The sequence below is a fragment of the Choloepus didactylus genome, chromosome 1 (genome assembly GCF_015220235.1).
Source record: "Choloepus didactylus isolate mChoDid1 chromosome 1, mChoDid1.pri, whole genome shotgun sequence".
Taxonomy (NCBI): domain Eukaryota; kingdom Metazoa; phylum Chordata; class Mammalia; order Pilosa; family Megalonychidae; genus Choloepus; species Choloepus didactylus.
The window spans coordinates 233,138,547-233,160,155 of NC_051307.1; the positions used below are offsets into that span (position 1 = coordinate 233,138,547).

General features: G+C 35.8%; 2 protein-coding genes across 9 annotated transcripts in view; one reads left to right on the top strand and one right to left on the bottom strand.

The window, feature by feature from the left end:
* The window catches only part of TRNT1 (tRNA nucleotidyl transferase 1), an 84,763-nt gene extending 68,670 nt beyond the window's left edge, over positions 1-16,093 (top strand). For both annotated transcript variants that reach the window (XM_037800599.1, XM_037800598.1), the window contains exons 4-8: positions 2,227-2,365; positions 5,851-5,977; positions 7,950-8,143; positions 8,962-9,215; positions 9,456-16,093. In XM_037800599.1, coding sequence (XP_037656527.1) covers positions 2,227-2,365; positions 5,851-5,977; positions 7,950-8,143; positions 8,962-9,215; positions 9,456-9,704 — 963 coding nt within the window. In that variant the 3' untranslated portion in view covers positions 9,705-16,093. The remainder of the gene's footprint in view (positions 1-2,226; positions 2,366-5,850; positions 5,978-7,949; positions 8,144-8,961; positions 9,216-9,455) is intronic.
* The window catches only part of CRBN (cereblon), a 422,075-nt gene continuing 409,755 nt past the window's right edge, over positions 9,290-21,609 (bottom strand). For 5 of the 7 annotated variants that reach the window (XM_037800583.1, XM_037800562.1, XM_037800576.1 and 2 more), the window contains 6 exons: positions 15,774-15,836; positions 14,615-14,699; positions 13,945-14,060; positions 13,480-13,544; positions 12,785-12,916; positions 9,290-11,819 (listed from right to left, as the gene is read on the bottom strand). In XM_037800583.1, the coding sequence (XP_037656511.1) occupies positions 11,639-11,819; positions 12,785-12,916; positions 13,480-13,544; positions 13,945-14,060; positions 14,615-14,699; positions 15,774-15,836 (642 nt within the window). In that variant the 3' untranslated portion in view covers positions 9,290-11,638. The remainder of the gene's footprint in view (positions 11,820-12,784; positions 12,917-13,479; positions 13,545-13,944; positions 14,061-14,614; positions 14,700-15,773; positions 15,837-21,609) is intronic. The other 2 variants (XR_005211229.1, XM_037800567.1) reach the window with 2 other exon arrangements.

The following is a 21,609-nucleotide window of genomic DNA, read 5'->3' on the forward strand; positions in this document are numbered from 1 at the left end:
GCAGTGAGTTCACCTGCTTCGTGTTTTGCCCATTTTTAAAATTGGGTTTTTGTCTTTTTGTTCTTGAGTTGTAGAATCTCTGTTTTGTAATATTCTTTAAAGTAACAAAGTGAGATTCCTCTAACTTGATTCTCTTTTTTCAGTGTTTTTGATTATTTTGTGACCCGTGCCTTTGCAAGTAAATTTGATAATTGGCTTTTCCAATTCCGCAAAGTAGGCTGTTGGAATTCTGATTGGAATTGTTAAATTTATAAATCAATTTGAGTAGTATTGATAGCTTAACAATATTTAGCCCTCCAGTCCATGAATATAGAATATTCTTCTAATTGTTTAGATCTTTGATTTCCTTTAGCATGCTTTATAGTTTTCTGTATACAGGTCTGTTATGTCCTTGGTTAAGTTTATTTCTAGGTATTAGATTTTTTTTAGTTTCTATTGTATATTCAATTTCTTTCCTCAATTTCTCCCTACATTGCTCATTACTAGTGTATAGAAACACTGCTGAATTTTGCTTGTTAATTTTGTATCCTGCTACTTTGCCAAACTCATTTATTAGCTCTAATAGCTTTTTTATGGTTATTTTCCAGACTTTCTAAATATAGGGTCATGTTGTCCACAAATAGTGAAAGTTTTACTTTTTCCTTTCCAATTTGGATGCCATTTATTTCTTTTTCTTACCGAATTGCTCTAAGTAGAGCGTGTAGTACAATGTTAAATAATGGTAGTGACAGTGGGCATACTTGTCTTGGTCCACATCTCAACGGGAAAGGTTTCAGTATTTTACCATTGTGTATGATGTTAGCCGTGGTTTTTCATATCTGCCGTTTATCATGTTGAGAAAGTGCCCCTCTATTCCTATGTTTTGAAGTGTTTGTATGAAGAAGGGATGCTGGATTTTGTCAAATGCCTTTTTTGTGTCAGTTGAGGTGATCATGTGCTTCTTTGCGTTCAGTTTGTTAATGTGGTGTATTACATTGATTTTCTTGTGTGGAACCATCCTTGCATACCTGGGATAAAACTCACTAATCTTGGTGTATGGGTAATGGAGGCATTCTGAGTTCTAATTGCTGCTAAGATTTTAAAGTCTTTACATTTCAACTCGCTTTCTTTACACCTTCCTGGCCTTCAGAGATACTTGAAGCCTCAAATTCCTGAGTTCTGGAATTGTATAGTGAGAGCTAGCTTCTGTTTAGAGGAAACAGTGCCATGACATTTGGAGTAATTCTAAAACAGACTTAAAATTATCATTAGTGCCTTTTGCTTGCTCATGAAGAGATTCCACACTCCAGGTTGGCATCCACAGCCCTTTGCTCTCTACTCCTAAATGCTCATAAGCTGTTTGTCCAGGGCACTTTCTCCTTTATTTTCCTCATTCTCTCTTCTGTGCCTTTGGTTATCATTTCTCTTCATTTTAAATGTTCTTCTCACATTTGCATGTACAAATCTTACCTATTATTCAAAGCCTGGCTCAGATGTCACTGTCATTGAGCTACTCACCTTTTCCCAGCTGGAAGTAATCTCTCTTCCCAGTTTATTTTAACCTCATTGATGATCACTAGTAGGAAAGTTGCAGGATCTTTTAAGTATGTTATTCCTTTGTCAATCTTTTGTTCAAGATATGTATTCTAATAATTGATATTCAGCTGTTTGGGAACTGGACCTGTTAAAAATTATTTTGACTAAGGGTAGCCTGACTTGATATTGAAAAACCAGAATGTAGTGTTTTAAGAGCTCCTCCCTTCTGCCATGTCATGTGTCAGAGTTGCGATTTTTGTAAACCTACCCTATGACATACTCATATTTATTGTCAAGATGGGTATTTTTAAAAACATATTATTCTTTGGGTCTATCTTTGAATTTTGTGGATGATTTTTGTTGTAATGTAACTTTATTGAGGTATATTCATACACCATACAATCCATTCAAAGTACACAGTCAGTGGTTCACAGTATAATCACATATGTGTGCATTCATTACCATGATCAGTTTTAGAACATTTGCATTACTCCAGAAAAAGAAATAAAAAGAAAAAAAGGAATACCTTAAGCATGCATACCTTTGGGTGAATTTCTATCTCAAAATATTTGTATACTCGTTGACTCTAAAAGGAATAAGATACACCTGATTGCCAGAGTTCACAGTACTATGTGTTAATAAACATAAACTTATTTTTCGATTCATGCAGTGATATGAAAAACTAATTTAAAAAAAATTATGTTATTGCAGATTCATGAAGAAAATTTTGAAATTACTACACTCCGGGTTGATGTCATCACTGATGGAAGACATGCTGAGGTAGAATTCACAGCTGACTGGCAGAAAGATGCTGAACGCAGAGACCTCACTATAAATTCTATGTTTTTAGGTAATATGTAGAGATAAATACCATTGTAGTTCATCCTACCAGAGTACCTTCTTTTCCATTGAAGTCTATGTTTGTGTAATGTTCTCTGACTTGAGAGGTTGCATTACTTTCTTTTAAGAGACAGTGTAGCATATTGCTTTAAAGAACTGACTCTGGAGCCAGAAAATCTGGGTTCAAATTCTGATTCCATCACTTACTAGGTATAAAATTAGGACATGAGTGTTACCTTCCTCTGTTGAGTTGTTGCGAGACTCAAGGAAGTTAATAATTGTAAGTGCTTAGAACTGTGCCTGGCACTTGGGGACATGCAATCAGTGTTATCTTACTAATTCCATCTAAACAGTGTTATGTATCAGATAAGAAAAATGCACACGCACATCATATCTGTCTTTTTCGTTTGTGCTTTTTGGATGGCACGTTGCATGTATTTTGTGTTCTCTCCTCGACTCTGTTGCCCATGATGCACATTGGTGAATAACTTCAGCACCTTTCCTCTGCTGAGCCTAGATGAACCTCAGAATCTTTTTTAGGAAAGTACTTTAGGAAATATCAATAATGGGTCAGAATTGGCTTGTAGAATGAAACCTATAGTATCATCTCAGCTTAACTAATCTGTTAATGAAAGGGATGAGAACTGTATTGGGGGTTGATGTGAAGTAGGTTAGTGTTTTGGTGCATTACCGATGCATAATTTTTTGTTCTTTAAACTTTAGATGAGCCCTTTATGTTTAAAACTTTGGATCAGAAGAGAAAGAGTTGAAACATCGACTATTCATTACTTTGTAGCAACAGTAGTCATAAAAGGATGAAGTAACAGGGTTTGCCTCAAGGGTTTGGGAATGTGGTAGGTCAGGGTGGGATCTCTTGCTGAGAACATTAATGCAAATGCCATTTGTAGAGTGCCTATGAGGTTCTAGGCACATCATTGGGTACCTGATATACTCAATCTTATTTAACCCTCAGGAAAACTGCATAAAGTCGGTATGAAACCCATTTGACATACCAGGAAACAGATTCAGAAAATTTAAGTAAAGCAGCTCATTTTCCAGGGGGCCATTGTTGGAGCCCAGGTCTGTAAAGCGTAGGTGATAAATGACCAGGAGGAGTCCAGTTAGTGGTTTGTTTCCTGCCAGTTATGTGGTCCAAGCTCTAGGTGTTTACTTCTTGTATCCTTCATGCTTAGAGTAAACTCAACTAGAGCAATGTATATAGTCTTGTGACTGGCTTCTCAAGAATAAACAAAAGGAGAGAAACTAATGTGGGTTTTCAAGATACTATTTTACAAAAGTAAAAGTTGACCCTATTGATACTACTGTTTTCTGACATTTTCTGGACCCATATAATGTGCCAGACAGTGTTCTATGCACATTACATAAATTTAATCTTCCCAACAGGCCTGTGAAGCACATGTGATTTAACCCATGGTAACTTGTGCTATGTCATGCTTCTTGTAAACTGCAGTATAAGGATTCCAACTCAAGTGGCCTGGCTCCAGAGGTCATGCTTGTAATCATTCTATTATTCTCAGCAACTCAGCGTTCTTGTTTTTATGCAGTATATTTTTAAAAGAATGGTATCCAAAGAAAAGAAAGTATGCATAGATAAGATACTCACTAATCCTTCATTTTAGCCCAGTTTTCAGTCCAGGGTTTTCTCAGGCGTTATTGGATCAATTATTCATATTTCTGACATTTATGGTCAGTTTGCTTCCTAAACCCTTATTTTCGCTTTTGATATACTCCTATGGCTTTTTTTTCCTACAGGTTTTGATGTACTGAAAAATACTTGATCACTTATAGTTCACTAGGGGGAATTAAGGGGGTTTTCATACCTGTACCACATATTTGTTTGCTACTTTGTAATATTTTTGTTTGTTCATTTACTTATTTTCTTTTTCTCGTTTTCTGTTTTGTATTTTTGAAGCTGAGCCTTTTAAGATTTTCCACATACATCAAAATATTTGACGGTGGCTACGTGTGCAAAACCAAAACAGCCTGGGAAGTTAAGCCTTAGTTTGAACTTACCAGTATTGTTATGCTTGGGATGATCAGAGAACAAGTTCAAACAGAACTAAATTGACAGGTGGTTGTTTTTCATAAATAATGGCAGTGTCTCCTGTATGTGCTGTCACAAAGTGCAGTATGTCATAAGAACAGGAACCTTCCACTGGGAGGGCTGAATGGTAGCCATGTCTTTGCTACAAGTGTTTCTCTTTTTGCTTTTCCGTAGTGCCTAGGGTGACCAGCTGTCTCTTTGCCTGAACTGAGATATTTCCTGGGTCATGAAATTTTTAGTTTTGAAATCAGTAAAGTCTCATGCAAACCTGGATGAATTAGTTACCCTATTAATACCTGAGGTTTTCTGTGCCTGTAGTAAAATTAAATAATTGTTTTGTCAGTTCTTGTTCTTCAGCATGACAGAACATATTGTGGTGAGGGTGCCTTTGCTTACAGCAGTCTTTTGAATAGGTTCATATGATTCAAAAATCACAAAGGTCAAAAGGCTACATAATGAGGTCTCCCCATTTGTATTGAACAGGCATCACACCGTTGCTAACAGTGTTATCAAACTTGGATCTTAGCTAGTCTGAGAGATATCTGAAAAATTTTCTCATGTGTATTTCTTACGAAGGATGAATGTCTTCATTTTCAAGAAGACTTTTATAATTCCTGTAAAATTTTTTAGCCTTTTTTTTCTATTTTCATGGGTGTTATTATTTGTAAGAGCTTTTTTCGTATTTTGGAAATTGACCATTTGTCTCTACAATATTGAGCTACAGGTGGTTTCCCCAATATGTCATTTAATCTTATGACTGTGCTTTATGATGGTTTTTGTCATGCAGGCGTATTTAATTTTTATGTAGTTGAAGTTACAGTCATTTCTTTGAAGGCTGTGGGGTGTGTGGTGTATTCTTGCTAATCAGTTTATAAGGTGTGCTTTATCTTTGCCGTTCCAGGCTTATGACATGTTTTGCTATGCCCCCCCTCCCCTGAAGATTACTTTAGCTATCTTACTTATTTTTCAATACTAACTTGTCATCTTGTCTGGTATTTTTTTTTTTTGTCTCTGCCCTAACAACCTTTTTGTATTGCTTATATATTCCAAAAGTAACATTAAAGGGTCCTTTTATCATTGTTGTGTTGCTTCTTCCTATTCAGGATCATTGTGTGCCTTTTGTACACCTTTTGCTTGATACAAATGTTCTTTTTTGTCCCTCAGTAACTTTGTAATGTTTTCTTTATAAAGATTTTACATACTTCCTGTTTAGTTTATTTTTGGGTATATTTTCATTTTAGTTGCCATTGTAAATGCAGCCATTTATTCCACTGTATCTTTCATTTGATAGTTGGTATGTGTGAATCTTGTATTTTATCTCTTCACCTTCCTGAAATCTTACTGTTTGTGATAGTTTGCAGCTGATTTTCTAGGATGTTTCCAATCCTTATTTGCTGATAGTGATTTTTCCCTTTGTATTCTCATGATAGGTTTTGATGGTACCTTATTTGACTACTTTAATGGTTATGAAGATTTAAAAAATAAGAAAGTTAGATTTGTCGGTCATGCTAAACAGAGAATACAAGAAGATTATCTTAGAATTTTAAGATATCTCAGGTAAGATTGGTAGAAATTATTTTTATGTGGTTTTTAATGATGTCATTACTTGAGCACAGTTCTGGGAGTGTGAAACACACAGCAGGTCGGTGTACAAAATGGTGGTTTCCTGTCTGTCACCAGTGGAGACGTAGCAATCTAGGACTTAAGAGTGAGGTATTACTTAGATAAATCTTGTTGTATTTTCATTCCCGACACATATTCTATTATGATCTTTTATATAATGAAGCTTTAAGTCAATTTTAAAAAGTGGCTGTTATTCTGTTTGATTGAATGGATGTGTTCATTACACAGGCATTTGAGTGCTCACCACAAGCCAAAGAACTGTGCTAGGTGTTGGGAACAGAGAGTAGTGAATGAAAATCGCGGCCTTCATGGGGCTTACAAGTGTTAGGTAGTCATGGAAAAATCTGTGATCCCTCACAAAAATGAAGTTAGATGCCTGTGAAATGATTTGTGAAAAATGAAAGTATAAAAGTGGGATGAACTTGGTTAAGTGTGAAATGCATGTGGGTGGATTTTTGGGTAGCAGTGATTTTTTTTTTTTTTTTTTTTTTTTTTTAACTGTGATGCTAACTTGTATAAAATTCTAACTGGCTAGTTTGTATCTAGTAATACTCATTTTTCACATGTTGCTATCATTGTCAGAACACTGTGTAACATACCACATATTTTGTCAATAAGATGCTGTTATCTAAATTTAAGTTTCTGTGAACAATCTCTCATTACAATTAGTAGAACAGAGACTGAGGCAGCCACAGTTATTAGTCATTTAATTTAGATCACTAATGACTTGAATCTTAAATGGCATGAGTGGTACATTCTTCTGAGATTCCGTGAAATATACTTCAATGACTGCAACTGGACCTGAATTATATATAAAACTCTTCATTGAATGTATTAATATGCATGGATAGGGAGGTTTTGAGGGATTGAGACTGTTCCATAATTGGAGTGCAGGCTTGTTTTGGTGTCTTTACAAGAATGCTGTGTAAATTCCTCCAGTACATATGTGGAGATGACAGCGATTCTAAGCATCTCAGAGTTTCAGAAGTGAAATCGAGAGAGTTGGATGGTAAGGTTGAAAAAATCATCCTTCCTGTTTTACAGGCCTTGATTGACACTTGGACTGACACAAGCTGATATAAAGAAATTGGGGCAAAATTTTTTCTGATGGTGGAATTTTTTTTTTTTTTTTTTTTTTTTAAACTATTGCTGTGTGGAGCATGTAGTTGTATTTATTGCAGTTTGCTTTCTTTGTGCCATTAATGTCTGTGACATGATCATGTTTAGATATACAATACTAATAAACTTTTTGTGTGTGTGTTGGGCATTTAAAAATTTAGTCAGTGGACACTTGTGTGCCTATGAAGATGTGGTTTTGAAGCATGTGATCGTATTGAGTCTGTATAGCATTATGTATAGTATTAAATGCACTGCAAGTATGCTAATGCCTAAGAATAGTAGTAGTGTGGGTGATTTATAAAGAATCTGCGAGATGTTCTGTAATTAAATGTAGTTATTTCTAGCTTTTGCCCTTCAAAGGAAATTATGAAGTCTTAGAAATCTGTCTAGTATTCTTGATCTACCTGCCTTATGCAGCCATCCTGCTTCATCCTTCCCCACTGACAGTGCGTTGCACAAACCAAGAGATGGAAAGCCAGATGGTTACTTATTCCAGTGATGCACATTTTGATGGGGAGAACTCAAAATAGGTATTGGGACACACTGGATTTGTAGTTCTTACTAAACTGAAGCAGGTTTGTTATTTATGTTTTTTGTGTCTGTTTTCTCATCTGGAAAAAGAGAGGTGGGACATGACCAGATGATTGCTAAGGTCCCTCCTCTCTGCCTAATTCTGTTCCTTATTTCTTGTTAGATACATGAGACAGGACCAGAGAAAGTGAAACACAGATTTTTCAGGTGATATGCCAATACTGAGGTAACACCATCTGAGAATTTTGTCTTGTAGGTTTTATGGGAGAATTGTAGAAACCCCTGGTGACCACGATCCTGAGACTTTAGAAGCAATTGCAGAAAATGCAAAAGGTTTGGCTGGAATATCAGGAGAAAGGATTTGGGTGGAACTGAAAAAAATTCTTGTTGGTAACCACGTAAACCACTTGATTCACCTTATCTATGACCTTGGTGTGGCTCCTTACATAGGTGAGAACAAGTAATAAAATGTATTTTATTTTTGGCAGTGGAACATCTGGTTTAAAATTTCTTAAGGAAGAATGTTTGACTAATTTAGTTAAAGAATTCTTAAAGGAGAAACAGAATATTGTAAAATAAGAAATGGTGGGATTAGGGGTACGACAGTTTTATCATGAGAAAGCCAGCACATGGAAGTGGTACAGAGTGGGCTCTGGAGTTAGTGTCAGAGCCCCCAAACTCAAATCCAGGTCTGTCAGCTTTGTGACTCAGGTTAGTTTTTCAACCTTGAGTTTCTGAGTCTGAGTCTAAAAGGGGGGGTGGGGGGGAGAATAATAGCACCTATCTAATAGGATAGCTGAGAGGATTCAAAGACTTAATACATGTGAATCACTTAATAGAGTAACATATAGGGAGATTATTTAATGAATGTTATGATTAGCATTAAAAAAGAGAACAGTGGTGCTTATATATATGGGTTTTTTACACCTCAGGAAACATGGGTATTTCAAATGAAGACAAAACTACTGAGTGGTGGTGGTGGTGGATGTTTTATGTTTGTAACTGGAAAAAGTATACCTTGTGACTGATAACATTGTCACTACTGGCTATGAACCTTCCTGGTTTGGGTTGTTTGTTAGTGGAAACTAGAATGTTTTAAGTTTTGAAGCTTGAAATGGTCGAGAGTAGCAACAGTGTATCAGTGGAATATCAGGTTGGACCATCTACAAGTCCTAATGACAGGGCATTTCTATTTTCTATTGACAATGGTTGGGAAATAAATGTATCTCTGATGTAAAAACTTGTGAAAAATGCTTTTCTCCCTACAGGTTTACCTACTAATGCCAACTTACAAGAATTTAACAAAGTCAGTCAAAATGTTGAAGGGTTCTCACCAAAGCCACTGACTCTCTTGGCTTCATTATTCAAAGTACAGGATGATGTCACAAAATTGGATTTGAGATTGAAGATTTCCAAAGAAGAGAAAAACCTTGGCTTATTTATAATTAAAAACAGGAAGGATTTAGTTAAAGCAGCAGATAGTTCAGAACCATTAAAACCCTATCAGGACTTCATTATAGATGTAAGTATGGCTAGGCTTGGGTATCATTTATGTTAACTATGATGATTAGTGGTCTGGATACAAATCAACCTCACTTAATTGTAGAATTAATTTTATTAAAAGCAAGGGCTTCATTATATTGTTGAGATTTTATTTAAGTGAAGATTTTCACACCCAGTATTTGTTATTTAAATTTTAGGTTGAGTATTAGCAAACTTTCTAATGTGTGGTGGCATCTGAATGTCTGATTTTGGCACTTAGTCTAGGGAACCTGAAGCGACGACTCGCATATGTGAGCTACTGAAGTATCAAGGAGAGCATCGTCTTCTAAAGGAAATGCAGCAGTGGTCCATTCCTCCGTTTCCTGTAAGTGGCCATGACATCAGGAAAGTGGGCATTTCTTCAGGAAAAGAAATTGGGGCTCTATTGCAACAGTTGAGAGAACAGTGGAAAAAAAGTGGTTACCAAATGGAAAAAGATGAACTTTTGAGTTACATAAAGAGAAACTAAACTGAGGAGAGCTGGCTACTGAAGTGGAAAATTTTTGGTAAGAGTAGTTTTATCATTCTCCCCTTTAGTGAGATTTAAGAGACTTGAATATACAGCAGAATAACAGCCAACTTAGAAGAATACAATTTCAGGCACTAGACTGAAGTCTGCCTCCTCTTAATATGACTTATATTGCTACTTGGCTTCCTCTTTATCTTGGCTTTTTTTTTCTTTTTTTGCATAGCACGGTACTAAGATTGATCTTAAAAAGTGGTGTTTCCTGTTGGAAGAACTTGGGTTATTATGTGAAACATTTGTCTAGTTCTTACCTGAAATCCAGCGTAAACTTGTGCTTGAAGAAAATAGCTGACGGATTTGCAGAAAACATCCTGTATAAAATATGAATAGTAATTGTGTCCCAGGTGGCTGACATTGATATGTAGGATTAGTTTTCGCAAACTATGTTTTAGTATGTAGGGATATTTTCTCTTATTGGTTTCCTTAACTGTGCATGGCTAGCCTGGGAAACTCAGATTTTGGGATTTAGCCTGGGAAACTCAGATTTTGGGATTGGCTGGAAGGTTAACTTCGAACCTGTTATTTGAAGAAACGTTTCCATATTTATTGTAATTAAAAGCATTACATTGCTTATTTAGAATTTCCATTGTTGTGCTCCTAAATGCTTTCAGGTAAGTAGTTATTACCCTTTCTGTGTATCTAGTGAAGCATCTTCATGCTTTGTGAGCCAGTCACAATTTAGGACCTTGATAAAACAGTTTTGAAAAGTATTTTTTTTATTAAAGCCCAGCTCAGTGGAAGTATGACAGACACTCAATGTAACAGGGCCTAAATTGCTAGAAAGGCAACTACAGAAACCACTGCAGACAAGTTAGTAATTAAATGCATAAGCAATCCTCTAGATAGAAAATATGCAGATTTAGCTATTTCAGAGTGTTATACATAAATGTCAGTAAACAATATATAGAATACACCTTTCATAGGTATATTCTCACTGCATCTGATTTAGATTTTGCTACTAAAAGGAACTCCATGTAGAATATGTTTTAATTAAGTATATGACCAACCAGTGAAGTCATTAGTGCTATAAGCCTACTAAATTTGTTAGTAGTAGTAATCAAGTGGAAAAAAGAATTAGCAAGGTGATCTATATGAGGTGAACAGGGCAAGAGCATACATTAAACAATTTCTTGAGGTATTTTTTCATGTAATATAATTGACATTCATCAGTCAAAACTGTTGCATGTTCAGTGAATTATAATCTTAAAATTTTTTCTTAAATGCTTGTGAGTAGATATTTTAAGGAAACATTTGACTTAGTTTTGTTCCTAAAGTTCTATTTTCTTAGATTTACACTGAAGAACAGTGTTCAAAATACAGTATCATTTCTAGCCTGCATGAGGCAGCATCTTTTGGTATTTCTGCTCCACAATAGTTTGGGTTCAATTTCAACATACTACCCAGGATCAAACACCAAAGCAAATACACAAAATACTATTTCTAAATAAAAACTTATACTCAAACTCTGTATTTTAACTCTTTAATATTTTCAAGATTTACAAATCAAGAAGCTAAAGAAAGTTGAAAGCCCTTTTAAAATAACATATACCCACTTGCCTCCTTGAAAAAGGAACATGCTTGTGCTTGGCACTCTCACAACTTTTGCCATTTGGAGCAGTGTTACAAATATGCTGTCCCAGATAACTGATTTCACAGGATTATGGCACCAAGCTATTAATATAGATAATCTTGACATCAACCTTACATTCTAGACTGCTTTTCACCCTCTCCGTTAGCATACTTTCACATACAGTTTGACTAAGAAGCTGCCACCTTCCATGTAATGTTGCTGTTTACTCAGGTATGCATCAGAGGCAATAATTTTCAAAGCTGAGGAGTTAAGAATAGTTATTGAACTTTATCCTTACCATCTCTGTTTACAAGCAAAGTATTACTTTGTCTGGGCTTAGTTCATCTTCGGTGTCTGGGATTGTGGGTAACAAAGCAGATCGGGTCAAACCCCAAAACTTTTGAGGTGACATGTCTTTTTTGGTGGCTGTAAATTTCCATCCAACATGGCTTGCACAGATCCTGCACTGGGCAACAGTCCAGGCATACCTATGAAATTAAGGAAGGGTATCAGGTATGGAAACATTTCTGTACTCCAAGTCTATCATCATCTAAACCTGTTAGGGAGAGAGATGTAGAGCCAAATTTTAGGGATTGAGAACAAAAATAGTCTGATGCAAACAGTGTCCACTAATTATGGTCATGAAATATGGTATAGTCTGTAGATGTAATTGTTTAGTGACTTGACTGGATAGTCTTAATACAAAGACAAGGATTTCTTTCAACAAATTGCTGGTTGCCGAAACCACATTGTAACTTTGTAGCTGATTATACTTTGTTGTTTTGTACAGTAGTCAAATTTGGCAGGGATGGGGTGAATGCATAGTATTTCTCATAATATTTGTAAATTAATGAATTTGTCAGATAATTTAACTAGAAATGAACATCATGATATTTTTGTTAATGAAAACAAACTAAACTATGCAGTTATAAACATTTGCTTACTTTTATTCCTAGGGATAATATTCCACACCTAGTATTCACGTTACACACCCTAGTCCTAGATTTACTCCTTAAGGGTGCCAGTACAGTGGCATGGTCCTCAGACCAAAATGGTATTATCATTATCACTAACCTCTCATCAGCCTGCCTCTGAAAATAATATAGCTAAGGGACTCTTAACCAGGTGCTACTGGTCCAACTTTGAGAACCAATGCAGGACACAAATCATGCAAATTAGAAGAAAAGCAGGAATCAGTGGATTCTGCATCACTGTATCATAAAATAGTTGGTTTTCAGAATGAGATGATGAGCTAAGTTTAGATACACCACATGTATAGTAATTTGGGGATAACTGCAATTGCCAACCTTCTTTCTTCCTATAGCTGTACCCAGCCATTCATAGAAGGAAAAGCACTTAAACAGAGTTATTAATTTCACTATTTTAAAAATTATACCCCCCATTTTAAAAATTATACCCCCCAACAAAAAAAGAACTACTGCAGTTATATTACCCAGGAAACCAGCTGTGCTCTGTTGACGTCCTGCCTATCAGATTCAAGTTGCAAGCCTTGTACACGGTAAGTGTCTCATGCACATATCCATGAGGATTCACATAAGCTGCCATCGGCCCACATAAGGATAAACTAAAACAGAATCAGCATAAAGCATAAGTCAAAGTAGGGAAAAACATATTAATTCTATTCACTTAGTTTTTCTTTTAAGTTCACTAATAACTAAGGTTATTACCTAATATCAGAATCCAGGTTGTTTTTCTTTTGTTCAGCCTGAGTATCTTCCACAATAAGGAAAAGGGAAATAGTTCTACTTCCCTAAACTCTCCTCAGTATATACACTGTAAAATATGTTGAGATGAAGTTCCTCTTGATAGATTAAGTGCAATGAAAAAGTCTACTTTGGTCATCCCAGACAGCAGTTTCCTTTTAATTTGGAACACTATTGTATCACAGCATCAGTACATATTTTGGAAGCATGACTACTTTCTCTTTGGCCCTCTGTAGTACCCTTTTCAGCAAGGATGGGGGGACGAAGTAGATGGAAAAATTTAATGCCCAGTTGTTTAACTTGACCATGCCCACTGCCTCCTCCAAACAGCTCACGTATCTGCTGTTGCACTGACTTCCTACCCAAGGAACTTTGGATAAGAGAGAAAAAATAGATGGGAAACTTCTTAATATAAAGATCTCACCTGAATATTTCATTTTTGGTGGTTATTTCTGTTTCTTGACACTGCTTACAGCAAAGGGATGTGCACTGAAAAATTTAAGAGGAATCTATGAGCAGAAACGATATTCAAAAAACAGTATGATGAAGCTAAGCAGGTTTTAAAGATCTCTTTCTGAGCCTGAGATCAGTCACATACTCATAAAACTAAATGACTAGGATAAAGAAGCAGTACTGGTTTATTAGATACAGGTATTCACATTTGAGGAAATGGGAAGCAATTCAAGTTTGCCTGGATGAGCCCACATGGGATGTTTATTTAAAATACCATGAGGTGTACACAGCTGTTATTTTAAATACATGATTATGTAACTGGATTCAGTAGCTGGCTCTCACAGTTTGACTGTAGGTCCCTAGGTCCCAATTCTGCATCCTAGTTCCCCAGACTGACCAAACCACAGGTATTATGAATGTATTAACTTCTACTCACTTTATTCATAATGTCTAGTTCACAGCGAAGTCGTTGGATAGCACTACCAATTTTAAGGAGCTGAATTCTTAATACATCATCAATAGGAAGACAAGCAGCTACTCTGTAAGAAAAATCTTAAAAACATGCACAGTTTTTCAGTTTTAAACTTACAAATCAAAAAGCTCCTTTTGAAATAAGTCCTTATCTGCAGGGTTCCCAAAGGACACATTTTATACAAATAATTCTACAGTATATCAATTATCAAGTGTATAGTCTTAAGTGCAATAGTTCTTTCACCACTTATTTGCCAACAGACTAGAAAAAAACAGCTCAGCTGCAACTTATAAGCAGATATAGAAAAAAAATAGAAGTTTAATCCTGGAACTAGGATCACTTTTAAAGACACTTAAAAGAATGAGGATACACTGAGGGAAAGCTTTTGGATGACAGCCATTTGTAATTTTCATTAAAGTGGAAAACCTGCCTAATAAGAGTGCTCACAGCAAATAAGAACTCTGTTACAATCAATTTTAAAAATACTCATTTTCTCAACTGCGCAAAGCAAAAAAAGGATTTCTTGGATTAAAGCATTGATTAAACTAAAATTTTTAGTTTCATTACAGAGAAAGCACACACTATTCTGTAACACAGCACAGGCCACAGGGAAGATACTTTTCATACTTCATACCTATTGGATTTGAAGGAAGAGAATCTTCTTTTAGATTTTCGTCCCATTCACGCAGCTGTTTCTTGATTCTATCCATTAAAGTTTCCTTGTTTAAAATACAAGTAGCAGTAATAAGGTTCACTGATGTAACATTTACTGTCAGTTTTACAATTCTTTAACAACAGTATTAGCAATTTAAAATCACTAGTATGTGGTAAAATAATCCCATCTCAGTCCCACTTCACATGTATCCATTTTCTTATGCAGAAAAATGATCAAGCCCCAACTGCTTTGCCTAGGACTAAATCAGCTTTCCTGGCTTCTCTGCATTCATCTAGCACTTTGCCATCTACATACCATACATGGCACCTATTTACTCTGTAAGCTTATTTTCACAAGTGTACCCAAAAATATTCTTGTATATTGTGTACTTAACAATGACCCAAAAGCTGCTGAAGGGCAAAGATCAACTACACAGTTGCTTTTAGTGCCCTGCATATCATGTATGCTGCCACTCTACTTGCTCCAGATTTCTGGGCAACATGATTAAGAGAAATGACTAATGTCCGGTGAATGGCTACTATGTGCAAGTGCAATATCTTCTATCCTCATTTTATATATTCTTAGGAGAAGCCTTTTGCCTCTAAGGACACCAGAAGTGATGGAGTAGAGCTTTGAACCCATTATGTGTGTCCAAAACCCAGGTTCTTTAAATTCTTCCAGCAGTCTATCTCAGCAGGTTAGCAAGATGTGGCCATGCCTAGTATTTCACTCATGGATGCATCAAGTAGTAACACTAAATAGTGACCCAGAGACAGAAGCTACTATGCTTGCTTAAAAAAAACCAAAACATTCTCAAGGATTTGTGAATTTTCTAAATGTAACCACTACCTGACACAACAAAATTTCACACGGGCTGCTGCATAAATCCTAGTCTCTTACTATTGTCCATTATAAGCCACTAGAAAACTGAAAGAAGTTGAAATCCTATAAATTAGAGGCAAAGTCTACCCAGCTGTATCTCTCACTCCTGTCCTTTCTACATTACATGTACATACCCAATATCATCATTTCTGAAAACAAAACACCACTGAGTATGACAGCCAATATTTTGTTCTCATGACCCTTCATCATGACAAGGCTCACCCTAGACTGAAAAAGTTTAATGTACGTTACTTACAGCATCATATAAAGAATACAGCCAGCGAGGCCATGAAGTCAGATTTGCACAATGAAACTTTCTCTGAAAAAGAAAAAAGTCACTTACAAAGAACCACACAGAGTGAAGGCAAGAAAGTCAATCACGATTTCAGTTTCCTAGTTTTTGCTTTGTCCTTTTTTCCTCAATTGTGTTTTAACAGCTTTATTGAAGGAAATTTTACATTAAGTGTGTAACTCTATGATTTCTACTACAGTTACCGATTTGTATTACCCAGTCTTCCAGTTTTTATATACTTGTGTTGTTTAAATTGTATACAATTAAAGTCATTTTTACCAAAATGTTTTCTGTAGGAATTTTAAGTCTAGTTACCTCACGAAAAAGTACATTCAGATATTGCTTGCATTTGTTTTTTGTCTCACATTCTCTATGTCATACCCTTGACTATTAAAGAATGTCATACTCCCTTAAAAGAAAAAAAGGAATGCACAGATCAGAGATTCTTATGATGGAAGCAGCAGCATTTTAAAAATATTTGTGGTCCAGGGAAAGAGATACTCCTATAAAAGGTGATTCTTAAGTTTGACAATCATGCCTGTACAGCCTTCAACTAGACAGTACAATCAGAATCCTGATTCCTATTTTAAAAATTCAAATATTAACATTTCAATAGCAATTAGAACTTAATAAAAATAAGATAAACTTGAAAAATAATATACTTCTATTATGACTACAGTATTTGCCTTCATACACGAATTGTCCATTATCAGCAGTGAAAAGTTCAAGGTACAATCTAGACTGTGTCAAAACCTTAAAACACTAGAGGCAAACATAAGGCGTGAGACAATTCTAAGGAAAAATATGATCACATTGCTTGAGACTTCGTGATCACGTTTCCCATTTCATAAAACTTAGGGAAAGGAAACAGCCATTATGTATCTCTAAGAGGTTTTATTTGGGATCTAAATAGAAACATGTCTATATCCATATAAAAATATGAATTACACTTTAATTCCTGTAGAATTTCAGTATGTGATGGACAGACTCAATATTGTTAAGATGCCAGTCCTCACAGTTTAGAAGCAGAATCTTAAGTTCATGTGAAGAAAACCCGAAAACAAGAACAGTTTGAACAAGAAGCAGATGTTCTCCAAGGCACAAAAATATGATTGAAAGAATAGGATATACTGGAGCAGTGCTGTTGGTAACAAATTGCAAAAAACCTAAATGTCTATCAGCAAGAAAGTAATTAAATTACAATATGTTCATACCAGGGAATACTATGTAACTGATCAAAGAACAAAGTATATTAAAAATTCAGAATATAAAGACTGATTGCATTCTTCTCAAAGCAAAGCAAAACCTACATATGTACAAATGGTTGTAATTTCATTGTAGGGAAACATAATAGTTCAACACACAGCACATGACATGAAACTGAGAGGAAAAGGTATAAATAAGACAGATTAAAAGTAGTTTAGACTGGAACAAGAAACGCAAGGTAACATTTAATTAAATAATAGGAATACCTTACTCTTGCACCTGCAAGAGACCAAATGAACAGATATGAAATGGGGAACTATGGGTATGCAGCACAAGTAAAAAAGAACTTGGAGCACTTCGTTGATAGTCATGTAAGCAATGTGCTGTAAAACTCCACGTCACTCACCTCCCTGATTTTACTCTAGCTGTACCAGAGGTGTAGAATCTAGGATGAGACAACCATGCTGCTCTATTCTGCAGTGGTCAGCAAATGTATGGATACTGCAGAAACTGTCCTGAGTAAACATTAGGGATGTTTAGTTTGGAACTGCCAGGGAGACATGAAAGTTGTTTCCAAATATTTTACTAACTATACATGGAAGAGGACAGACTAGTCTTGTTCTGAAGAGCCCATGGACAAGAGCTCAAACCAGTGGATTCTTCAATGAGAAGGATATTTGGCTCAATATAATCTTCCTTATATTGGAGGCCATACACAGATTGTCTGGGAGGGCCTCAGAGGACATGCTCAGGTAGGGATTTGAGCCTATGGAGTCAGATCACATAATGCTGATCTATTGCTACAGATTTTTGTCACCTTCCAGGCACACAGAATACAAAATAACTCCTAACAGCAACCACTAATACTGTGCCAAGTACTTTACATATCTTACAACAGTACTATCAGGTTGGGAATATTACCTACCCCATTTTTTAAGTATAAGAAAATAGGCAGAAAATTGGTATATGCTCAATATCGCACACCATAGAATGAGGAGTAGCCAGGATTTGCATAAAGGGAGTCTGTGTTTGTATATTCAACAAGTTTTTGAGCACCTAATTTGTATCAGGCATTATTGTTATGCATTTGGGGTATACTAGTGCTAAAACAGCAGCAGCAGCCAAAGGCTAAAATCATTGCCCTGCAGAGCTTCCATTTTAGTGGGGAGAAGCTTAGTTTCTAGAACTATTTGTTTTTAGCTTTTACAAAATGATAAAAAGAAACAACTGACATTTTCAGCTTGCTTAATGGACACACTCCCAGTCTCTTTACATATCAGAATGATCACTTGTGGTAAAAAAAAAATGCCATGTTTTCTGTTACCCATGTCAACATAAAGAGAAGCCAAAATAATTTATTGCTACGTAACTAAATTCCTTCCAATTACAATATAAAAAGAATATAACATGGCAGGCTAGTATACGAAAAACAATGGAATACACCAAGATTGTCACCATTCGCTCTTCCACTGCCCACACTTTGTGAGTAGCCTATAGCCTCACGTCTCTCAGTTTCCTACTTTTCAAAATGAGAAGGCCTCTAAAATTCGTTATCTGGATTAACCCAACAGATTCTAACAGTTCTATTTACAAATCAAATATACTTATTATCGCTCTTTTTAGCTACCTTTTGCAGAGTAACTGCCAAAATTTAAACCACTTCATCCTCAATTAAAAAGAGCCCCATTTAGCTTTCTGGCATAACAGGAGAGGTCCTGTCTTATAGCTCAGTAATACTGATGATGTCATAACAATTTATAGGAATTCTTCAAGTGTATCAACAACATGATACACTTCATAAAAGCATTATACTTCAGGAAAATTTTACTACTACCCCAGAACTTTAGGCACTTAAAAGTGACCGATGACTAATTCTCCAGTGAGGTAGTAGTCAAACAGAATTTACTACTGAAAGCAGGCAGAAAGGCCGTTAAAATGAATCTCTGCTACCTCGAGTTAATCCATCACAGTCTTCTGTTTTTTAAGCCTCATAATTGCAGGTTAACCTTTTGCCTCAAACAGGACAGAATGTTAAAAAAAAAAAGTGGACATCTACTTACATGGGTCCTTGAAAGGCAAGACATTGGAAGGGTAATGTGAAAGGCTAAATACAAATAGTAAATCATTACTACTGATTTCCTTCATGTAGGTACCACTCACTAGTTTTTCTGTGTGTGTAATAAAAATAACTTATCCAAATTCAAAAGCTGCAAGTTTTTGTTGACTTTTGTCATTTACTGAATCCCTTGGTGCTAAGAACTGGGTTCTTAGGAAGGATAAGTACTTGCATGCTACTGAGAGGCGTATAAGCTAATGGGGGATACACAAATATGTACCTAAGACACATACCAGGAAAATCACTTCTCTGTCCAAAGCGAGCACCCAATTGCTCAGAGCCTAAGAGTTCAAGACTTTTCTTCTTTAAAAACAGAAAAACAAATGTTGTTGCTCTTTGTACTACTGTCCTGGAACAAGGCGAAAACAGATTCCAAAGTTCATACAGAGATGCTAATAAGCAATAATAGCAATGGAAACCTTGAAGAATGGTAAGGAGATAAGTAAATGTTTCATTTACACCAATTATAAATTGCTGACAGTTAAACAGCCTGGTGGTGATGTATAAACACACTGACAGACCAACAGAGCAGAAGAAAATAAAATGAATTTGTTCTATGATAAAGATGGCACATGAGATCAATAGGGAGAAACATGGACTTTACAGAAAATGGCAGTGGAACAGCAGGTGAAAAGCAAAAGTTTACTGGAAGAAAAGCAAAACAATTATATTTTGTACCATATAACAAGAAAAACTACAAATGGATCAAAGCTTTACATGTAAAAATAATGAAATCATAATAGGATAAAAACCTGGGAGCACTCCCTTTGCATGGGAAAGTCTTTCTAGCTATGATACTTATAATCTGAAAGACAAATTCAACTACATAGGAAGAAATAATTTCTGTATGATAAAGCACACCAAAAAAGAAGTTAAAAGACAAATAACAAATTAGGGAAAATGGAATTTGGCTAATTACAAAGGGATAAGTTCCCCAATATAGAAAGAACTCAAAATCAACAAGGCAATAGAAAAAATGAGCCAAGTATGAGAAGACACTTCAGAGAAAAGGCCATACAAATTGTTCTTAAATACAAAATACTATACCTCATATTCAGAGAGATCAAAGTAAGGCACCAACAAGAAACTATTTCACTTATCAGAACAGCAAAAATCAAGTTTGATAACTTACTATGAAGCTGTCCTGGAGACACGTTGATACTGGGAATACAAACACGTACCACCTCCTTAGTAGGGTACTTTGAGAATATTTGTCAAAATTACACGTGCATTTACCTTGTCACCCAATAATCCCACTTCTCAATATTTATCATATATATTTACCTCTGCAAAAATCACTTGTGTATGTTATTAGTGCAGATGTGGTTTGACAGCAACAGTGCAAACTCAAGCACTGAGGGCTGGTTATGTAATTTATAATGTTCTCTAAACAGAATACTGTGCAGCTTCAAAAAGAATAAAGAATTTCCTATAAGATAAACTGTTAACAGAGAGAATAGGGTCCAGAACCATATGTATCCTTATGCATAAGAAAGAGGAAGTCGTATCTGCGTAAAGTAGAAGATGGCTTAAAAACTAACCTGAAGACCCATGTGTGCAGGTCCTGCCTTTCTGATTTAGTGCTCAGTTCCTCCCAGCTCTATATTAACAAACACAGCTATTAAGTTTAGCAGAGGCTAGAAAGATGAACACCAGTCACTTCTAAGAATCTACTGATTTCCACATTTGATCTCTCTTTACATTTACCACTCAACTCTTCTCTGATGGAGTAACATAGCAGGGCTTCCTAAGAGAACAAGGAGAGACTCCTGGCAAGTGGGGAGTGTATTTAAAAACATTTAAGCCATACTCTAGGTTTAAAAAAAAAAAAAGTTTCCTCACTTCCTTCTGAGAGAATCCCTGCACAGTTCAGGGAAAAGAGAAACGTCTGTGGCTGGAAAAGGAGTAAGTAAAAATGAAATACAAAGACCAAATCACAGGAAAGGAAGGCCTCTGGATGGAAGAGTGCTTCCTGATTATACTGGCTTGATTCCTTAATCACCAGGAACATATGCTACATCTTCCTAATGCTCCCTTGTCAGAATGGAAGATTACACAGGAACACTTCTGGAGGCTTAAGTACTTTTTATTTTATGTCATTAGGTATGTTTAGTTCTCAGTGGTAAATGTTGAGAGGTATATACAAATACTTTCAAGGTTAATTAAACACATCTTAGGAAGACGACATACCTGGATCCTTTAAGTATCTTTCCTTCTGGAAGTGTGTGGCAACCTGATTAGTTTACTTTAGTTTAGACTCATCTGGGCATGTCCCAACTAGGACCACCTTAACCATTTCTGAGACATGGAGATAAAACACGTTTATGCACAGCTTCAGCCTGTGTTTGGACATGAGTCAAATAGCAAATTCTACTGAGAGATGTAAATCAAGCCCCACATTATCTACAGACAAGCAGCTGTTACATAATCCAGCCCCATGGTAAGTTAGTGTCTAGATCAAGGGACAGCAAGCCGACC